This window comes from Dermacentor silvarum, chromosome 8 (assembly GCF_013339745.2).
Source record: "Dermacentor silvarum isolate Dsil-2018 chromosome 8, BIME_Dsil_1.4, whole genome shotgun sequence".
NCBI classification, from domain to species: Eukaryota; Metazoa; Arthropoda; class Arachnida; order Ixodida; family Ixodidae; genus Dermacentor; species Dermacentor silvarum.
This window is the reverse complement of record NC_051161.1, coordinates 146,338,546-146,360,758: the sequence shown is the minus strand read 5'-3', so window position 1 is coordinate 146,360,758 and position 22,213 is coordinate 146,338,546. Positions and strand designations below refer to the sequence as shown.

Sequence of the window (22,213 nt, the reverse complement as noted above, 5' to 3'; positions counted from 1 at the left end):
GTTTTCTGCTACTGCGCGCGTCGTTCTTCGCTTCAAATGCGATGCCTTGAGAGAGAGAATAACATTTTATTGATTGGACAGGAAAGGGGTGTTGGGAGGAGCGGGTGGGTGGGTCCCTATTCCGAGACTCCACTGGCCAGAGCTGCTCGCCGGGCCTGCTCGAGTAGACCCCTCTGGGTCTCCAGGTCCGCGCCGGCGATGCCTTGAAAACGTGGAGCAAGACTGGGGCGCCTGACTCATGAAGACAGAAATTTCAAGACGTCACTTGCGCTTACCACCGCGGTTAGTGGAGTTGCCAGCGCTCGCGGATCGAAACCCGTCCACACGCCCGAGTGTCGTCTATTTTTCCCTCGTACTCAAGTTTCGTCAAATCAGCTGTTGTGCACCTTAAACTGCGGTGCGTATTATCGTGCTAATTTTTGTCCCGCTGTCTTGCACCTAGGAAGAAACGAGATGTTTTGAAGGACGCTTTTTGGCGGATTTTCGCTTACTCCACTAAGCGAAAATGCAACAAGAAACCTAGCTCTGCTGTGCGTCTTTGTTTTGAGAAAAATAAATAGCATTAGCCTGCATTCTAAACGCCGAAGTCGTCGCCGTTTATTCATATTTGCGTGCACTATTTTCTACGATTGTATGGTGCGACGACGCTGTTGATCGACGCGCCTCGGGGATCCACTATCGTTATGTAGTAAAGCAAATGGACGGAATTTGTGCATTATCTAGAGTTTATTCAGCTGTTTTCGAATGTGAGTATAGCTTCACAGCAGAATTATGTCCGAGAGTCAAACACTGCCAGGAGGACCCTTCTCTCTGCTAGTGTGAAATGGCATGAAAACTGAATACATATAGCGGCAAGAGAGAAATGGCAGCATTCATGTTGCACTTGTGGATTCATTGTGTTGCTGGTGTGCTTGTACTCTGGAAAGCACATTTTTATGACAACAGTAATTGTTTCATTCTTTATTCATGTTTATTGCACCTATAGAAGCCAGAAGATTTCACACAAATTTATAATATAATATATAATGTATTTCACATTCATAATACAAATGAAGTACATTGCAGAGTATGCACAAAAGATAATGAACAGCAAGTAGGAAAACTTATTGTGCCACTGCTCAATGGTATCAGTATAAGTCAGCATACTTGTATGCAACAGGACATTTGTATACAATAATGTTATACAAAGTAAACTATATCACACATAGTATTGGTACCTTTAATAAAACTCTTCAATGGGATCAGCTTTCCTTGAATGTCACTGCTGCAGTTTAGCTGACAAATGCCTTGTATGCAACATCTTCGCTACAGGGTTATAATTGTACAATATTTATATCTGCGATGTACTCACAAATATTTAAAGGGTTTGGTGATGGTGCATGTCAGAAAAATAGGCAATACATATTCAGAAATAAAAAAAAATAAGAGTGGTAGTCCACAAAGTCAAAGATGAAAAAATTGATGCGAGGTCAGACCCACAAACTAAGTACGTCAACATTGAAATACAATGCATTTTGCTGCAAGTAAAATGTACAACAAATCTTATGTTTTATCACATATCTACAAAAAAAATCAGCACCGTCGAAGCTGAGTCAACACACCACAAAATTAAGAGGCGACGGCTCTATTACATTGTGAACCTCAAATGAATGAATATTTCACGGTATTTAAAACACCCATTGAGTGGTATACACCAAATGTTCGTGGTTGCAGTGAATCTGGCCTCATAAAAGGCTACTGTAAAGCAAGTAAACAAAGTGAGCACATTCAATTATTTTGGAAGTAGTAAAACCAACGGTATTCCAGGTGACGGAGGCAAATTTCCACAAAGGTCAGGTAAAAGGCATACAGGATCAAACTTTGAAAAATACATTGTCATCCTCAAGAGTATACTTAGCTCATGCCTAATGCATTGAGAGCATTCATAGCATGCCCATGTCATCGCACAGTTTGCTCTAGTGAAAGGTAGGCCAGCTAACCTACCGTCATTGTCCATACTGTTTAGCTTGGTGCTGAACAGAACAATTGTTTAAGCAGAATTCGCATGCAGGTGATTCAAGCTACAGCATTCAGCAAACAACAAGCATGTACTTGCGCAATTTACAATAAGGCATCATATTTCTCCCCTAAAAAAAGTTTGATGTCTGCATACAACGCTCTTGAACAATATATGCGCTTTACAAAGTCACTAAAAAAACAAATGCCTTAACACAGAACTTGGGGTGAGGTGGGGGGAAGGTTCGTGGTTTGCACTCGTGAACGAGTGCAAAGGTGCGGGTCTGATTCCCAGATGTAGTTGCATTCCTGTGAGCGCAGAATGCAAATGCGGTTCTGTACTGGAGTTAAGATACATGCCGAGGAACCTCCAGGCAGTCAAAATTAATCCAGAGCCCGCCCTGCGTCTACTACAAACAAATACGTACCCTTCACCCGCCCGCCTCCACCTTATATTCCCTGAAGTTTACAGTACCCCCAACTGCCGGTGCTGTGGCACTCACCCGGCTATGCTTCCGCATATGCTGTGGGAGTGCCCAGCACAGTACACACATATTAACACCGCGACCCTCTCATCGAGGCTGCGTGAGGCTCTGCGGAGCTCCGCCCTCGACGACCAAATCTGGGCGACCCAGCACGCCTGTGAGGCGGCGGCGAGGCAAGCCCTCGACGTCCCCTCATGGGAGGCTTAGGGCCGGTCATCATAAAGTGCTGGTTCTACAAGAAAAGTTTATTCCTCCTCCTTAACACAAAACCTGGTGGGACTGCCGAAGTTGATAGATAAAGGAATTGTGTGAGCCATCACGAACATAATTTAACCCTGAGGAAACTTGTGTAGCAGTTTTTCCTGTACTGCGAGTCACAGCAGCTAAATAATACAAGTCATGGTGGCTCAGTGGCAATAGTGCTTCATGAGTGCAAAGTTGCGGGTCTGATTCCCAGATGTAGTTGCATTTCTGTGAGTGCAGAATGCAAATGCGGTTGTGTACTTGAGTTTAGATACATGCCGAGGAACCTCCAGGCAGTCAAAATTAATCCAGATCCCGCCGCTATGGCATCTCTTAGAGCCCATGCATTGCCTTGGAATTTTAACTTATTGCATGATGAGTCAGGTGTATTCTTCCCAGAGTGCTACTTGCCAATGACAGGTTAGAAAGGTTCAGGCACCCTAACTATGCTTTGTCAGTGTGCAGCCAAAGCAAATGACCAACATGAATGCGAGGTTTGTATTTCTCTACACAAGGCACCAGCTTGGTTCACCACGTCAATTGACTGCCATGGCGGCACAGCGCTTGTGGAACTATGCTGTCATGTTCACAATAATGCAACCATTATAATTCAATAGTATGCCTTTTTGTGCTCTCAGTGATCTAAGCAGTGCCCTGCCTATGATATCACCAAGACCAGTCGGTCCTACACAGTGGATGATTAAACAAAAAGAATATAATCAAGCAAAAGGGATCCTGCTCCTCTGCACAAGGTTGCAGGCACTATCCTCACCTTAGCGGCCACACATTGTTGTGGCAACATTAAAAAAGTCCAGTGTACTGTTCACCTGCCAAATGCAACAGCTCAAGTGGTCCGATTTACCCCTAGCCCTCCAATATATACAAGATGATTGATAACCACTGTGTGGTGTTTGCCTGCGAAGCCCTTAAAACAACATGTAGGCCATGCGCTTTGATGTAAAAAATTTCGAGTAGTTGTAAATAATTAGCCAATGATAGTACAAAAATTTACAAGATTTTCTAGATTTATTGGCCCTTGAACTGCGTCAGCTTTGTGTGCTTTTGCCTAATTCTTTCCTGATGGAGACGTTCCGTTGTCATCTTGGCAACGTAGCGCAGTCTCACATCTAGGTACTTATCTATGATTGCCCTCACAAGATGGGATGAGTGGCATTCAAGCGGGTGATTTTCGAGCATGTGCTGATCTAACACTTTAAAGAAGTCCTTGCCGACAAAGGTTGTCATAGTGGCCATTGCAACTTTAGCTGCAAGCCTTTGGGATGGTAGTGGCGAGCACACCAGAGCCCTACGCAGCTCTTTCTCACATTGTCTGCAAATGTTCAGAACATCATTTGAAGCGTAGATCAGTCCACCTCTCGTTTTTCGACGAATCAGGGAATATGCAGGCATGGATGGAGGAGTTGACACCTTTAGTGCAGAAGCACACTGATCGCACTGGAGGTGAAGCAGTAAGCTGCGAACTACAAACCCGGCTATGTGCGCAACAATTGCATCTCCAAGCTCAGACACCCTGCCTGGGTCGGCAGAGTAGTCATGATCTTGTACAATTGCTTCCGTGACTGGTTCACTGGCTGCAGGGCTTCTCTGAGGGGCAGTGAAGTTAATTACATCGATGGAGGATGGTTTTTCAGAGGAGCTTACAAAGAGAATTTCTATGTGTTCTAATGGCAAGCAATTTCCACCATCAATGTCCTTGACCTCATTGTGAACTATCAGACGCTTGAATGCTGCTGCAAACTGCTTTGCTGTTGGGTTGTCATTGCAGCGCCCAAATGATCTTATTGCAGCAAAAAATAGCTCAAGGTGGTCCTGGCTGAGCTTGGAGGTCGGAAGATATGCCAATAGGCCATTTTCTGTAACCAAGTGGTTGTATAGACGAATGGCATTGTCTAAGCAGACCACAAAGCCAATGAAGCCTGTCTTTCGGTTGGTCTCTATCATTAGTTTACCAGCTGCAGATTCCCTAAGTGAGCAAAAGTAGGCCTTCAGTTCTTCGACATACTCAGTGACACGAGTCACATTTTCAGGACACAGTGGCCTTTTCCAGCCTTCTTGCCTTGGATGCCTTGAATTTAAAATGTCAAATGCGTTGTTGACATGTCTAATAAACTTTTCTGTTGGCAAGGAATTTGAAAATTTTGGGATTTTTCGAGCTCTGCATTCACCAAGAGCATCTGCTACCGATTGACTAAACGTTTGAGCCGCCAATGAGACTTTCATGGGCTGGTTTTTCCAATTAACATGTGCCTGTCTAAGTTTGTTTGCCAAATGTAGGCCTTCTGTGTACTGAATTTCATGCAGCTCATCAATGTGTTTCCACAATATGAACTGTTTGTTCGTATCAACAATAGCCTTTTTATCACACAGGGTGTTCCGCAGCAGCTTCAACATGTGACAGGGATCCAACAGGCTTTTTGTCACTGGATGCGGAAAAGAAGCATCCAGCTCAGTCAGGTTCATCTTGCAGCCAAGGCTGCGCAGCATTGACAAATTTGCTGCAGCGCCATCGCATGTCAAACTCACAATGTGTGCACCTTTTTCGTGAGCGAAGCCAGCAGCTTGCAGCACCAAATTGCGCCTCTGCTCACCACCAAGGCCATCCACTAGAAAGTAGCCAATCGGCAGCTTCCATCTGCCATTGATTGCAACAAGCATTAAAACAAATGCATCTTTGGCAACTGGAAAGCTGTCATCATTGACATCAATGCCCATGTCAACATATCCATGGAACCTCTTTCCATCCCACTCCACATGTCTCCGAATGGCCATCTCATCCACAACCAGATTGCATAATGTGGAGTGGCCGTTTTGTGAATTTTGCTCTACCTTCATAGCCAATGCAGTCAGTGCCTCTTTTGAAAACCCAGCAGCCCCATCAATGGATTGGTACCATTTGCACAGAGTCTTTGGATGCGGAAGGCATGTGTCAAAAGTAGCTCGTACATATCGGTATGCTCTAGGTGAATAAAAATGCAACGTCAGTGCAAATGCCCTGAGCTCTGGCGAATAAGTGGGTGACACTGCTGCACCAGACTTACGTGTCAGTTGACGCATGAGCAAGTCTTTTTTTGCCCCACCAAGACTCTGCAGCGTGGCAACATCCTCATTTCCTAGAATGCGATTCTCAGACAAATCTTGAATTACATCTTGAAGATGAGCAACCTTATGTAAAAGCCGGCGACGGGATTGCTGCAGAGTCTTGATCTTTTTCTTGCTCGCAGTTTGCAGTTGCGAGTAACGCCTCACTTCGTGCCTCAGAAAGGCCTTTTCAGGTGTGTCTTCTGCTTGCTGTGGCTGCAAAATATCGCACGCACAGAAAACAGGTCCATGAGCAAACAACGTGACACAAATCATGTACCCAGAACAAGGTACTTAATTGTTGTGGCATACATTCTTATGCAAGCCATGAAGAATATAATGCTAAATTTTAGGTCATTACCTGGCTCACGACGGTTTCCATTTACACTTTTGTGAACTTAAAAACTTTGAGGGCATAAAACTGCCATCCACACGAGCTTGCTAGTGCTACTTAATTTTGTTTGTTTGTTTATTTATTTATTTGCAAAATACTGCAGGCCCATCTAGGCCCAGGCAGGAAAGGTAAAAGTACGAAACAACTAACACAGAAGAGGCCAATGTAGCATAGTTGAATGTGGGATGCTTCACAGCAACCTTTTAGTTTGAATAGGCAAAATATACTGATCTCATTCTCCTACACAAAAGACCAGTTTTGTCTGCCTGTATCACGGCTCCTCATGACTGATCGAACAAATAAAGAGCATAGAAAATTGTAAAAAAACCTGTTGGTCTTCTAGTTCATTGTGTCATTTGAATGGAAAAGAGAAATTGTAAGCAGATTATTCGTCGCCAATTGCAAACCCTGAGGAAACTCACACTGCTGTGGGCAAATATGAATATGTTTCAGCTTTTAATTACATGGTTGCCATGATCATAAATGTTAGTGTCCACGTGCAGTTCACTGAGTGACATTTGTTATGCTTCATTCAGTGATATTTATATATTATGCCATGAAAATAAATGCTACTTCACTTGAAGTTAGCTAAGGAAACAAGTGTGTAAAAATTGCAGTGGTCGAGTATTATCCTTACCATAGTATGCCTTGCTGTTCGAGGTGTCGCTGGGTTGTGCATAGGCAGCACAGCAGAAGCATCACCCTCGAGCGTGCTGGTAGGCCTTGGACTGGGAGACTGGACAAAATACATCAAGTGCAATGATGAAGACTGTTTACTGCAACATAGCTTGACATTGCTGACTGTACAAACAAAATACCAGATGCACAGTTGAAGCTAAAGCCCAGGACTAATAGAGAGACCATTGGATTGATTTAAAAATTAAGCACAATAATGACCACCAAGCAGGACATTGTTAGGGAGATCAGTGGCTGTGGCTATGTACTGTATTCCTTATCTGATGTCCCAAAAAATGATGTTGATCAAGCTTACCAGCACAGTTTGTATGTTATTAAGTTTACTATAGTAGTAAATGTTCGAGTCTAGCAAGGGTGTTACTTATGCGTGTAATGAGAGGTGAAGTATAATTCACAGGAGTGTTTTCCTTATGCCAACGTTTTCCTTATGCCAAAAACCATTTTTTCATCTTGCTTTGCTTCAGGTTCTTTTATTTTCCTTATCTTGTACTTATCCTAGATCGACTAAATCGAGGTTATGATGTAGCACATATGGCTTTCATTCATTAGCACTTGCTTTTGCCAGTGTTTACAACGAAATTTGAACACACAACTCGTGCAGTATGCTTGTCACCTGTGTCAAAAAAGGGCTGTAATGTAGCTGATGATAGGTTAATCAGTTCTATCTTTCTATTCATTCAGAGCATTACTAGTATTAGATATCTGAAAATTGGTCGAAAACATCTTACAAAAAACTGTGTGACAAAGTCTCATGCATTTTTTTAAACTGCAATAGTTACTTTAAAGGTGAAATCCAAAATATATATTACAGGGAAACACCAGATTTTTGAAAGCAGAGCACAGCATGAATGAACCAAGGCATACGCATGAAAAAAGCAAGCCCTGTGGTCATTACCACAATCAAACATACCAGGACATGTTGGATTTCGGAAGGCTCATCAGCAATGTCTGAATCAGCGAAGGACGAGCTAGCAGTTGCAGCAGCACCCTCTGCTAGCACATCTGACAAGCCCTCGGAGATGTCCATGGCTATTGTCACTTCAGAGAGACCTGCCTGAATAATAAGAAAAGCATACTTCACTTCAGGAATGGTGGGGGACATCTACCTCAGTCATGAAAAGGGCATGATCAAACTGAAAACATGCATTATGGCTGCATACAGCTGTGCATCAACTTACTGGCTCATCTTGATGCTGTGATATTCCCGCGGATGAAGCTGGTGCACTTGAAGGTTGCCTCATTGCTGTAGCATCGTCCTTTGCAAGCATCTGCAGTTAAAGAATAACTCACCATATACTTTTAAGATCCAACAATAACATTTGCTGTGGAATGAATTCAAACAACCTTTGCAGAGTCATGCAAAAGGCCTCGCATGATCTGTGCAGGCAGACCCTACACACCACATCCCCTTGTGCAGAAAACGATGTTCAATCTAAGTGTGCTTGCAAAGTACACATACATCTACTTGACTCTCGGAGAAAATGAGGCTGTAGTAACTTTGCAGTGCATTGTTTCACACACACACACACAAAAAAAAACATAGACATAGTTGTAACACACACATAATGTAATGTAATGCCCCCTCTGTAATGCCTCCAGGCCTTCAGGGTACTAATTAAAGAATTAAAATAATGTTCACCCCCGTAATTTAAAGTACAACTGCGTAACTTCATCTCAACTGTCATTTGACTGTTTAAAATTTGTTGAACAACACCATATCTTCTGGAAAAAAACTGTATTTAACCTCAACATGGGAAGTACAAGCTTGAGAGATTTCTTTATGAAAAAAAAAAATTCATGGAGTACAACTGTGTAACTTCATCTCAACTGTCATTTGACTGTTTAAAATTTGTTGAACAACACCATATCTTCTGGAAAAAAACTGTACTTAACCTCAACATGGGAAGTACAAGCTTGAGAGATTTCTTTATGAAAAAAAAAAAATTTGTGGCATGATTGAACTTTACACACACAAGCAGAGTTGCTACGTGCAGAATATTCTCTAGTTATTAACTATTGCAAAAGTTAATGTTACGTGAAGACTAATCTTTTCTGGTTTCTTAAATTAATTATAGTTCTATTGCAATTTTAATTGTTTTCAGCTACAAGAAATACATACAAAATTCAGTGAATAATCTTTATAGCAGGAAATGCAATTGTTTGACAATAAATATTTCCACTTTGTGGGCTTTTTAGGAGCTAGTGTAGCTAGTGTAAAACATTTATTTCTCCTGAAAGTAATTTTAACACTTGTGGAATTTATAACAAAGTTAGAAAAAAATTGCCGACTTGTATTGCACCATTGATTACACAGTGTGGAGGCCCAAGTAAAAACACGGCATATAGAGCATTCTATAGTATGCTTTGTTGCAACCTATCTAGAAAGCTTTAAGGCAGTACTTTTTTTTAAATGAGAGTTTTTAATGACCTAGCATGGGGGGGGGGGGGGCAATTTGGAAAACAATGGAAGTTTGGAAAAAGTTTGCGCAATTCCTTATAAATATGAAGATGCGACCAATCAGCGATATTCCTGGTATTATATTTTACCATATTTTGAAATGCCTCTAGCCACAGTAATAAAATAAGTAAATATGAAAATTAGACTAATCAACTTTCTAGAAAACCGAAAGAGTCATAAAATTGATTGTAAGTGCATGACTTGAATCCCTTTATCATGTAAATGAGTTTCAATTTCAATTAATTTTATTTGCAAGTAATGTTAGAGATAAAATAAATCTAAAACTCTTGAGTGAGGCCCATCCAGCGGGCTGAGCAGATCGCGCCGGGATCTACGGGCTCCTGCAGCCGTCTAGCGTACCCTCTAAAAATTTTATGAATAAAGTTTTACCGAACCGAACCAAGACATAGAAACTTAGTATTGAGCAGACATGTAGTGTCACGTGCAACACAAACCTTGGTGGGGCCCGCGAGCGATGGTACTGCATTAGCCATCAAGTGACCGTGGCCTTTGGTACCGCTCGCAAAATCACCGTCGCTGAAGTGCTCCGAGCAAACAACGCTCCAATGTGATGGTGCCCACGCAGGTGAGCGGCACACTGCTAGGGCCCACTCTTCTCTCAGGTCACGCTGCCTTGGAAACCTAGTGCATAATTTTAGTGTCAATGATCATTACTCGATCTGCACCAACATTTCAACTGAACATGTTAAAGAGCAGTGCGACTGAATTGTTTGCACTTATATATATAGCACAGAACGAACACTTCTATTTCCCTTTCTCGTGTTATCATATATCGAGGGCAAATTTATTGTTTGCTTAAGTTTTACATCATAATGCACTTCTTTTTCGGACATCTCACTATTTCATCAGTGAATTCATTCACACGAGCACGTATACATATATAGTCACTAGCGAATATTGCAGTTCCGTTTTTATAAATTAAAGAGAAAAAAAAACGTTCATTGTGCTTACCTATGGAAGGACAGACCATCACGCCGATTTTCTGTTCGGTTAGGGCATCCTGGCACACAACACTTCATCACGCAGGTGCGCCTTGCTGACGGTAGTTCTCGCCGGTCTGCTGAGAGGCCGAAGACTATGAGCAGAACGACAGCGCGTTGAGTGGGACCGTCTACCTTAACTATGGGCCGGCACGGCGCTAAATATGTTCGGAGTCCCCGGCTCGCCAGTGCATCCTTGGGCACAATACGGGACGAATTTTCTTCCCGTGGGAAAGCAGTCGCTTCGGGCCTTGTACGCTCGCTTAATCGCCTACACATTTTTGCGGGGGCGAAAGGCATCATTGTTTCCCAAACGACGTCCCCAAACGCGACGTATCGCCGTCGGAAAGGCGGCTTGGTTGCCTTCACACGTTTGCAGGACGAAAGGTTTCCTCGTTTCCCTGAAACCGCCCCGAAACGCAACCAGTCGTCCTTGAGGTGGTCCTCCCGGGTTGTTGGGCGCAATGCCGACGCCTTCGTTCGCAACAGCCTTGGCGCCTGTCTGCTAATTAAGCGGCCAGCTGCGTGGTGGTTCGGTGCGTTACAAAGACTCGACTGCCACACGGATCCCTTCATGAACTAACCTCGGCGCGCGTTTGCCGCGCCGAGTATATGCGCATATTCCGAAACCCCCGCAGCAGACGAAACCGAAGCCACCGAAGCGAGCCGAGTAAAATCTACCGCTTGCCTATCACGTGAGGGCCTATTTCCCATCATCCCATTCCTCTAAATTTTTTATGACTAGGCTTCAAGATTGTCACGTGACGCTCCCTCCTAGTTTTTTTCCTTCTCCATGGTTTGTTGTTTACCTTGGTCAGGCATTCCTTGGCTGCTGTTGAAATTGCAAATTTCGTTTTCTCAACGCTTGAAGATGCGAAGGCATAAAATGTAGACCACTTAGACCACTTTTTGAGTAGTATGGCAAAGGTGAGAGTGCACAGAAGAGTTTGCCGGGAACCAACACACGACGAAGCGTCCGTCTCCTGAGCTAGTGGACGCGGGCATTTGAGCAAGTGCCAAGATGCTTGGGAACATCGAGAAAAGCTACGAAGCTCTATTGCCAGATTCTGCTCTCCAAGGGAACAGGATAGTTGACTTTGATATCCCTTGTTCAGTTTTTTTCAGTGCTAGCAGGCCCTCAATGCAAGAATTCATCACTGAAGCTGGAAGAACGCTCTCATCAAGGGATTTGCTCTACCTATGCGGTTGTGTGTGCTGTGTGTGGCTTCGAGCATTCGTTCAATACATAGAAAAGAATCGTGCCTGCTAATGATAACAATGTCCGACTGGTGTATGCAATGCGCCAGTTAGGGAAAGGGTATGCAGTTGCTACAACATTCTCTAAAGTGATGAACATGCCTCCCCCTGTGCGCCATTCCGCCTACGACAGAAAGTCATCTCAACTGTCTGCAGCAGCTGAAAAAGTAACATCGAAGTCGATGACTGATGCTGCTGCATAAGTTTGTCGTGACATAAGGAGTGATGAGTGCGGTGTTTCAGGTGACTGAACGTGGCAGAAGCGTGGACATTCATCTTTGAACGGCTGTGTGTCGGTGAGTTCTGTTGACCCAGGAAAAGTTATTGATGTTGAGGCACTTTATAGCACATGCATGGCTTGCAAAAGCAAACGAAAGTTGAAGTCAAAAAGTGCTTCATAAAGGAGTGGAAGGCTAGTCACACTTCCTGCGAAGCAAACCATAAAGGAAGTGCAGGTAGTATGGAGACGGGTGGTATGTACAGAATATTTGAGCGATCACAAGCAACACCAGGCTTCAAGTACCTGGAGTGCTATGGTGATGGTGATTCAAAGAGCTATGCCATAGTAAAGCACATGTATGGAGGAAACAGCGTGCAGAAACTTGAACGCATTGAGCATGTTCAGAAGCGTGTCGTCTGCCGCCTGAGAAAACTCAAGAAAACAGTGCGGGGTCTTGGAGGTAAAGGAAAGTTGACTGACACCCTTATTGAGAGCCTGCAAAACTACTATGGCATTGCTATAAAAGCTAACGTGGGAAACCTTTCGGAGATGACACAAGCCACCCTGGCTAGCCTTTTCCACTGCATCTCTACAGATGCGCAACCAAGACACGGCCTGTGCCCAGTAGGACCGAACAGCTGGTGCAGCTACAAAAAGGTCGAATGACTCGGCCAATGGAAGTACGTCCACAGAGGAGGACTTCCGAATGATGTGCTGAGCAGAGTAAAAGCTGTGTACAGCGATCTGTGCTCAGATGAAATTTTATCAAAGTGTCTGCATGGCAAGACACAAAATGTAAATGAATGCTTCAATGAACTTATATGGCAGCGCGCTCCCAAGGAGGTGTATGTCAGCTTGCCTACAATACGGTTTGCCTTGCATGACGCTGTTGCACATTTTAATAATGGTAGCAAAAGTACCCTGGACATACTGAGGCAGGTTGGCATTGAACCAGGGTACTACACGACAAGAGCTTGCAATGCCAGAGACCACCAGTGCATGCAGAAGGTTCTATGCAAATCAACTGACGAGGCAAAACGGGCTAGGAAGAAAAGGCGAGCAGCCGCACGAACAAAAGGAGACTTTACTGCATCTCACGAGGGCCGCAGCTAGGAGCCTGGTGCATTTTGGACCCCTATGTATTGTTTCTCACATGTTTCACACGGTTTGAAGGCTTTGTTTTTCTCAAAACAATATTTTGCTTCACCTCATGTTACGCAAACGGTGATACCTTTTTTTTACATTAATATTTCGAAATTGAATTTTGCACGCTCATTTCTCACATACAGATGCGTAAAATGAACCACAATGAAAAACACTGATGCAATAGTTTTGACTTGAAAGCCCATTTTGCAAATAAATGTGACCAAAGCTGATCATTTTTTAACTTTGTTTACTTTTTGGAGGCTTCCTTTTTTAGTGTTTATCACAGTATGTTTACCCTGGTTCATTTCATAGGGCATACATTTAGCTACACAAATGCCAAAGCTTTCCTCAATTCTTCATTTCCGTAGTTACTTATCATTGCTGGCGCAAGTACCAATTTTAGCAGATTTCTTTATTATAACTAACACCCTGAAAAAATGTTGAACTCTTTTTTGAACTTTAAATACTGAAATATTTAATTAAGACGTGCTTAATCGGGCAAAAAATTATTATATTCCTGGATGCTGAATGAAATTTTTTTGTGTGGCCTCCCACCTTAAGGATGATAGTAGAAGTAATAGTCATGAGTATAACTCAGCAAATTGACAATGACTCAGCGAAAAAAACATTAGCACTCACAAACCACTGCAACGGGTTCGGACGTGGACACTCGGTGAAGCAAACACTAAAGGATGATTGCAGAAGTCATAGTCATGAGCATGACTCAGTGAAAACGACAATGACTCAGCAAAAAAATTTACACTCAAAAACCACTGAAATGGGTTCGGACGTGGGTACTAAGCGAAAAAAAAACTCTAAAGGATGGTAGTAGAAGTCGGTCATGAGCATGACAGCAAAAACGTCAATGATTCTGCAAAAAAACATTAACACTCACACACCACAGCATTGGGTGCGAACGTGGACACTAAGTGAAGCAAACACTAAAGGATGATGGTAGAAGTCATAGTCATGACCATGACTTAGCAAAAATTATAATGACTCAGCGAAAAAAGATCAACAGTAAAAAACCAATGAATAGGGTCGGATGTGGTGCGAAGTGAACGAAAAAGCTAAAGGTTGATGTACGAAGTCAGTCATGAGCATGACTAAGGGTTTCGCCTTAAGGCCTCTTAAACCTAAAGGTTTATGTATGAAGTCATAGTCATGGGCATGACTAAGGGTTTCGCCTTAAGGCCTCTTAGGTGTAGCTAAAGGGACTCCTGAGGGCTCATGACATGAATTTCATAGCATGCGTGCCATGTGCGTCATGAAAGAGCCGCCCACGTCTTGGTGCTCTCATGGTCGTTTCGTTAGCTTGGTATTTACCAAAATTGGCATACTATGACATGAGTGTAGGATGAAGATAAATGATAGGTCATGACATGAATATTATGACATGTGCGTCATGTAGGTCATGAAACAGCTGCCTATGTCTTGGTGCTCTCATGGTCGTTTCGTTAACTTGGAAGGTACCAAAACTGGCATAGTATGACAACAGTGTAGACGAACATAAATGATAGGGCACGACATGAATGTCATGACATGCGTGTCATGTAGGTCATAAAACAGCCGCCTAAATTGACAATGACTCAGCGAAAGAACATTAACTCTCAAAAACCACTCAAATGGGTTCTGACGTAGCTACGAAGTGAAGGAAACACTAAAGGTGATGCTAGAATTCAAAATCATGAACATGACTAAAAAATGACAATGACTCAGCGAAAAAAGATAAATACTCAAAAAGCACTCAAATGGTTTCTGACGCGGATACTATGTGAAGGAAACACTAAATGATAATGGTAGAAGTCATAGTCATGAGTATGACTAAACAAAAATGATAATAACTCAGCAAGAAAGATGAGCACTCAAGAACCACTCAAATGGGTTCTGACGTGGGTACTATGTGAAGGCAACACTAAAAGATGATGCTACAAGTCATAGTCATGAGCATGACTAACCAAAAATGACAATAACTCAGCAAAAAGAGATTAACACTCAAGAACCACTCAAATGGGTTCTGACGTGGGTAGTATGTAAGGGCAATACTAAAAGATGATGCTAGAAATCATAGTCATGAGCATGGATCACCAAAAATGACAATGACTCAGGAAAAAAAGAGGAACACTCAAAAACCAATCAAATAGGTTCTGACGTGGGTACTAAGTGAAGGAAACACTAAAGGGTGATGCTAGAAGTAATAGTCATGAGCTGGACTGAGAGGACTACCCACTGCAGAGTGGAGGAGCTACCTACGCTCGCGTGCTCTTTGGAATAAAGTTTATTCTCTCTCTCTCTCATGAGCATGACTCACCAAAAACGACAATGACTCAGCGAAAAAAGATAAATACTCAAAAACTACTCAAATGTGTTCTGACGTGTGTACTAAGTGAAGGAAACACTAAAGAATGATACTAGAAATCATAGTCATTAGCATGACTCAGCAAAATTGACGACACAGCAGAAAAAGATCAACACTCAAGAGCCATTGAAATGGGTTCAGATGTGATACTGAGTGAAGGAAAAGTGTAAAGGTCAATGGTTGAAGTCAGTCATGAGCATCGCTAAGGATTTCGCCTTAAGGTCTCCTAGGCGTTGCTAAAGGGACTCCTGAAAACTTATGACGTGAATGTCATGACATGCGTGTCATGTAGGTCATAAAAAAGCCGCCTACGTCTTGGTGCTCTAATGCTTGTTTCGCTAACTTGGTAGGCTCCCCGCACACTGCTTCGCATAACCTCGGTTCCCACAGGGCGTGGGATCTGCCGGCTTTTTAACTAGCACAACCCGCGACACCCAAGGGCTCGACGTGAGTTCAACAGTGCCGTTGCCAAGCATCTTGTTCACTTCATCTTGAATAACCTTACGCTCTGATGTAGAAACTCGATATGGCCGGTGATGAATGAGATCACCAGTATTTCATCATCAGCCTATATTTATGGCCACTGCAGGTCGAAGGCGTCTCCCTGCGATCTCCAGTTACCCCTGTCTTGTGCTAGCTGATTCGAACTTGGGCCTGTAAATTCCCACCTGTTTTCTGCCACCCTCGACTGTGCTTCCCTTGTCTTGGCGCCCATTCCGTGACTCTAATTGTCCACCGGTTATCTACCCTACGCATTACATGGCCTGTGCAGCCCCATTTCTTTCACTTGATGTCAGCTAGAATATCGGCTATCTCCGTTTGCTCTCTCATCCACACCGCTCTCTTCCTGTCTCTTAACGTTAGGCCTAACAATATTCGTTCAGTCGCTCTTTGTGCGGTCCTTAATTTGTTCTCGAGCTTCTTTGTTAACCTGCAAGTTTCTGCCCCATATGTTAGCACCGGTAGAATGCCATGATTGTACACTTTTCTTTTACACTGACAGTGGTAAGCTCCCAGTCAGGATTTGGGGATCCCGGCCGTATGCACTCCAACCCGATTTTATTCTTCTGAATATTTCCTCGTCGTGATCAGGGTTCCCAGCGAGTATTTGACCTAGATAAAGGTACTGCTGTACAGACTCTAGAGGCTCACTGGCGATCCTAAATTGTTGCTCCCTTGCCAGGCTATTGAACAGTATCTTTGTCTTCTGCATATTAATCTTCAACCCCAATTTTCCACTTTCTTGGTTAAGGTTCTTGTCCCAGACCCCGTGAACAAGGCGTAGACGCCGGACCAAATTCCAAAGCCGATTAATCAGCTCCCGAAAATAATCCCACGAAAGCAAGGACAATTAAGAATGGGCCCTCTGGTGCGCCAGCGAACGCCGGTTGCTGGTAAAAGAAAGAGTCAGAGCCCAGAGTTTTCAAAACACAACAAAATATATTCTTCACACAAGGCAGTTACGTACACACTTTTACACTTAGGCTAGAACCAACACAATACAATTCAGATGGGTATTAAGAAACGCAAGAAAATAATTAACGACAAGCACTAAGAGTCCAACACGCGAATTACAAAATGAATAGGAACACTAAGTGTCCAATCGCATTCACCCGTGATGGTCTTGTCAGACGACCTGGCCGTAGCTCGGGGCAATTCTCGAAGAAAACTTCTTCCGGAAATGCAGACGCTCGATGAACTCGTCGAATACCTTGTCAGGGAATCCCCTTCTTCTGCAGAGGGTCGGTCTTCACGTTACATCTCTTCACCAGACTGGTCTGAACTGAACTCTTCCTCTTCTGATTGTTGCACGGCGGTTTTATAGCCGTCACATGCATTCTCGAACCTTCCTATCGGAGTCGCGCTCTCGTAGCATGGCCAAAGCCTGGGCAGCTTCTAGTCTTTTCTCGCACCTTCGGCCGCCGCCGTCGGAGCGTCGTCAAGGGGGGGGGTGATGACTCATCCCGTTGGCGCACGCTCACGCTGTGGCAATCTTTCTCGACTCGCCGGGTGAGTAGGTGTCTCGGCGCGCGCGTGTGGTCTCACTCTCTCTCTGGTTACCGTCGCCTCGACGTCTAGACTCCATTGGTCACGTCCACTGTTGAAGTGTACGCGCTCTCCCCCTCTGCTGAAGCTGCCGCCGCCCCGGCGTGTTTCTTTCGCTGACTTGCCTGGCACGTGGCGCGCGCTTTGATTACGCGCTATTTTGTGACAGTTCTCAATCATTTGTTGTAATTCGGTTTTTTGTTGCTGAATAGGACAATGTTATCTGCAACCCAAAGGTTGCTGAGATATTTTTCAGTGATCCTCAATCCTTAGTCTTGCCAGTCTAAGATCTTGAATCCTGCTTCTAAGCATGTAGTGAATAGCATTGGAGAGATTATCTCTCCTTTCCTGACTCCTTTCTTGATAGGTAACTTTATGCTTTACTGGTGAAGAACCAGCGTAGCTGCACAATCTTTGTAGATATTTCCCAAGAGATTCACGTATGCCTCCTCTACTCAGTGATTACGCAATCCCTCAATGACTGCTGATATCTCTACTGAATCAAATCCCTTTTCATAATCTATGAAAGCCTGTTCTCTTGGTTGATTGAAGCAAAGTGTCGCCCTGATTTTATTAGAAGTAATATTGGTGAATATTTATACAGTACTATAAGCAAGCTATTGGGCATATAACTTTTCACTTCTATAACATCTCCCTTCTTATCGATTAGTATAAGGTTGGCATTCTTCCAGGTCTCTGGTACACTTGAAGTCGTGAGGCATTACGCATAAAGGGCCGTAAGCTTTTCAAGCATGATATCTCCTCCATCTTTCATTAAATTGACTGTTACTACATCTTCTCCAGAAGCTTTTCCCATGGCCATGTCTTGCAGGACCCTGCTAATTTCATCACTCGTTATAGAAGGAGCCTCTTTATCCTGTTCATCACTACTTCGAATGAAAGTAGCTTGGCTGCTCTTAGAACTGTACAGGTGAGTATAGAATTCTTCCACTGCTTTTACTATGTCATCGAAATTGCTGATGATATTACGCTGCTTATCTTTCAGTGCATACATCGTGTCTAGTCATATGCAAAGTTTTCTTCTCACTGATTTAATCCTGCATCCATTTTTTGCGGCTTCCTTAATCTTTCCCAAGTTATAATTTCCAATATCCCTTACTTTCTTCCTGGTGATAAAATTTGACAGTTCTGCGAATTGTATCTGATCTCTTGCGTTTGACACTTTCATGCTTTCTAGTTTTTTATTAGGTCTTTTATTAGGTGCTTGGTTGTAGTAGCACGGTTCCCGATGGGCGATCTGCGGCTGCGACAATTTGGTTAGCCCCTCTTGCTTCTTCGAAGGAGAAAGCGCGTGCTCGCTCTGGAAGGCGGCACGCTAGACATCGAAGGAGCGTTACGTCCGATATCGCACACAACGAAATTGCCTCTGCAAACCGGACAGAGTTAGTTCTGTCGAGATAGCAAGTTGTAGCGCCGCACTGGGATCGAACGTCGAGCTGTGCCACCCGATGCCACTGCCTGCGGGCGTGGGAGAGAGTTCTCCTCGGTAGGGTTTGAGGTCACAGACATGCACCGGTCTGCTGATCCGTGTTAACTTCCAAGTCCGCCAGCCTGTACACGAGCGAAGAGACAGTCTGTCGCACCCGGTACGGTCCAGTCCATTTCGGCGACAGAGAAGATGAGAATTTCTTACTGGCGTCGCTTAAGACGTTATTGCGTCTCAACACCAGGTCGACCACTTTGTATTGAACTTTCCGAAGAGAGCGGTCGTACTGCGCTTTCTGCTCGGCGCGAGCAGTGCTGAGGTTCCATCGCGCTTTGCGTAATGCCTCCGTTATGCAACTGCAATGCAAAGGGCGCATGTATACACGCTACGCAGCGCGCATCTCGCATCGCAAGTGGCATGATACAATGCTAATGACGGCGATGATAATGATTATTTATTGGCATCCACTTTGAAACGCTGCCGTGAGATAGTCACCTAACCAGCTTGATTTTATTACGATAGCAATTATATGGACACTCCAAAGCGATTTTTGCCGTCGGCTTCGTCGTCGCCGTCACCGTCGCCGTGAGGTTCCGTATGGTGTCAACGGCGATGAAATCGTCGCCGCGCTCCGGACGCTGTATATGCGAGTGAAAGGGCGCGAGGAACGCGCGCTTTCACGGGGAGCGAACGCATGTCGGAGAGCAAACGCACGTTCTGCGCCGTGCTGCCTGAAGGGCTGCAGAATTAGGCGTCTTTTTCGTCCTTTACAATCACCATATATAGAGAGCAACGCGACCTCTTCCCTCGCGCGAGCGGCCGTGGGGGGACGCGAGGGAGGGAGGGGAGGTGACGTTTAGCTGCGGCACCAAATGCCTATTTACGTAAAAACGTTGCGAGGCGAGAAGGTGGGTAAGATTTCCGACGCTGCTCGACGAGTGGCCCATTCTGATCTCGTCGAAAACCTCCGACCCGCCCCCCGAGGCACCAGCAACAGTCACCAACACCGCGCGTGTTTGGTGCGAACGCGGATGAAACACCGACGGCATCGAAAACAGTTCTGGGCGTTGCTGGTGCTGCTGCATGTCTAAGTTTATACAGCTGATAAAACTACTATCCTTACTCCGTATAGCTCAACACTAATTTGCTACCGCAATTGATGCTTCGCCTTTCGGGTGAAACAGCGAAATTTTTATCAGGTACACCATATATATTTTTCTAGCATTCTCGTTTACGTTTCCTCAAACTTCTTGCAACAGCAGAGCTGTTTAAGCTCTTGGTTAGGCTGCGTAGTGCGAACAACAAAGTACGCCTGGCGATGAGGTCACCGCGCGTTGCATAGCAACGCCTCGCACAGCTAGACGATGCACGTGACGTGATCGCTCAGCGAGGTAACCACCCTCTCCCAGGCTACCCTCGCCACGGCGCGAGGCGCGGCCGAAGTATCCGGCGTTTGTGGGTGCGCCCCGGCTGCAGCCGGCGTCGAGATGTGACGTGCTGCATTTAGCGCCGGCCTCGCCACCCGGAATGAACCGCATCCGCGTCTCGTCGAGCAAGATTGCCTTGTGGATAGCCGTGATTATGGAATGCTCGAAAACCGACCCTTCTATACAGTCCAACGCATGTGCCGCGCCGCCTAGACGCATGCGCATTTTATACGAAACTATAGGAGTTTCGGGATGATAACAAAACTGCGAACTCGCTGCACGTGCCGCCACCAGTATCCATGAGCCCACTTTGCTCGACCCGACGAGAATGCGGTCCATTCTGGGTCACATCTCAAAGCCGGCTGCAGCCGGGGCACGCCGACGAACGCCTGATACGTCCGCCACGCCTCGCGCGGGACTATAGAGTGCTGCGCTTTCGCTGACCTGGCGTCCCCGTGCGAGCGCGCTCGCGCTATAACTACAGTGTACTAGAATAGGGCGCTACGGAGGACTATAAGCTGGCCTGTAGAAGACTGCGCGCAGACTTAGCCAAATTTAGCCTATTCCAAATATCGTCCCGAGTATCGGGACGGTACTCGGAGTGGGCTAAATTTAGCTAAGAACCAGCCAAGCCAAACCAAGTTATGCAAAGGAAAGCAAAGACAAAGCTAAGGAAGGGTCACCATCTTCACTGTTGGCTCAGTCTTCGCACCACTTAGTGTGAACCTGCGCTAGCTTTTTATTCCCTCGAACCTTTCTACCTTGTACCACTACCTGTGGATTTGCTACGTGGCGCTCTATGTGGTGTAATATATGCAACTGCGATGCAAAGGGTGCACGTATCGATGCTATGCTTAGCGCATGTCAAATGCTCCTGCCGTGCCCACGGCGTTGTTTTGTAATAGCGTATGACAGTTTTGTTGTTTGCAAACTATTAATTTGCGGCGATGTCGAGAAAAACCCAGGACCTACGCAGAAGGAACGGTACAAGCAACTACTTAAAGGTCAGAGAGGAATTCGTAAGGTAGTACTAGAAATAAAAACTGAATTATCTGAACTGAAAGAAGAGATGCACGACTTCAGGCGTACTGTGGAAAATATGGCATCTGAGCGCTCAGCACAGCATGAAAACACAGATCAATTGCAGGCCACACTGAAACAGTTTGAACACGTCGTGTCTTTTCAATTTAAGAAGCTAACAGACCTTGAAGACCATAGTAGACGGTCTAATCTAATTATCCATGGTGTACCTGATCGACCTCAGTAGAGTCAGATGAGGAACTAAAGAACAATGTTGTGAAGGGTATTTTTCAAGACAAACTCGAAGTTAAATACGAATCTGTAGGGCGTATACATCGACTTGGTAAGCAGACGGAGAAGCGGCCTGTAATAGTGTACCTGCGATACTTTACGAAAAAAAATAATGAAAAACGCAACTAAACCCACGGGCTCGAATATCTTTATTAAGAACGATTATTCCAAATCGACGTTAAGAAAACGCCGCCTGCTCTGGAACAGCGGAAAGGCTGGCATGGAACAAGTCAAAAGAATCAACCTCATACACGATAAACTAAAGATCGACAAGGATACGTACTTTTGGGATGATGCGCAAAACAGGCTGGTGAAAATGACCAACTACAAAAACAGCAGTCCTCAACAGCCTAACAACTGACGTGACGTGCATGCGCACGACAAGCAACTTCGTCTCCTCAATTTGAATGACCGCAGTGTTATGAATAAAACCGAACCCCTCCAAATTCTACTGCTGCAGTACGATCATCACATTACCGTAATAACTGAAACTTGGTTACATGAACGTGTGAATGATGCCGCCATTTTTCCGTCTTCCTATACGGCTTTTCGTAAGGACAGGCAATCAAGGGGAGGTGGTGGGGCCGTTCTGATCAAAAAGAAATTTGACGCTGTCTGGCTAGAGGATG

General features: G+C 44.6%; 1 protein-coding gene across 1 annotated transcript; it reads right to left on the bottom strand.

The window, feature by feature from the left end:
• Positions 1 to 116: 116 nt before the first annotated feature.
• LOC125947738 (uncharacterized) lies at positions 117 to 11,096 on the bottom strand. Its single transcript, XM_049672999.1, has 6 exons — positions 10,343 to 11,096; positions 9,826 to 10,012; positions 8,091 to 8,180; positions 7,823 to 7,966; positions 5,822 to 6,038; positions 117 to 202 (listed from the first exon to the last, which is right to left on the bottom strand). Exons 1-6 carry the CDS (start codon positions 10,945 to 10,947, stop codon positions 117 to 119), a joined length of 1,329 nt encoding a protein of 442 aa, XP_049528956.1. The 5' UTR covers positions 10,948 to 11,096.
• Between the last annotated feature and the right edge of the window lie 11,117 nt (positions 11,097 to 22,213).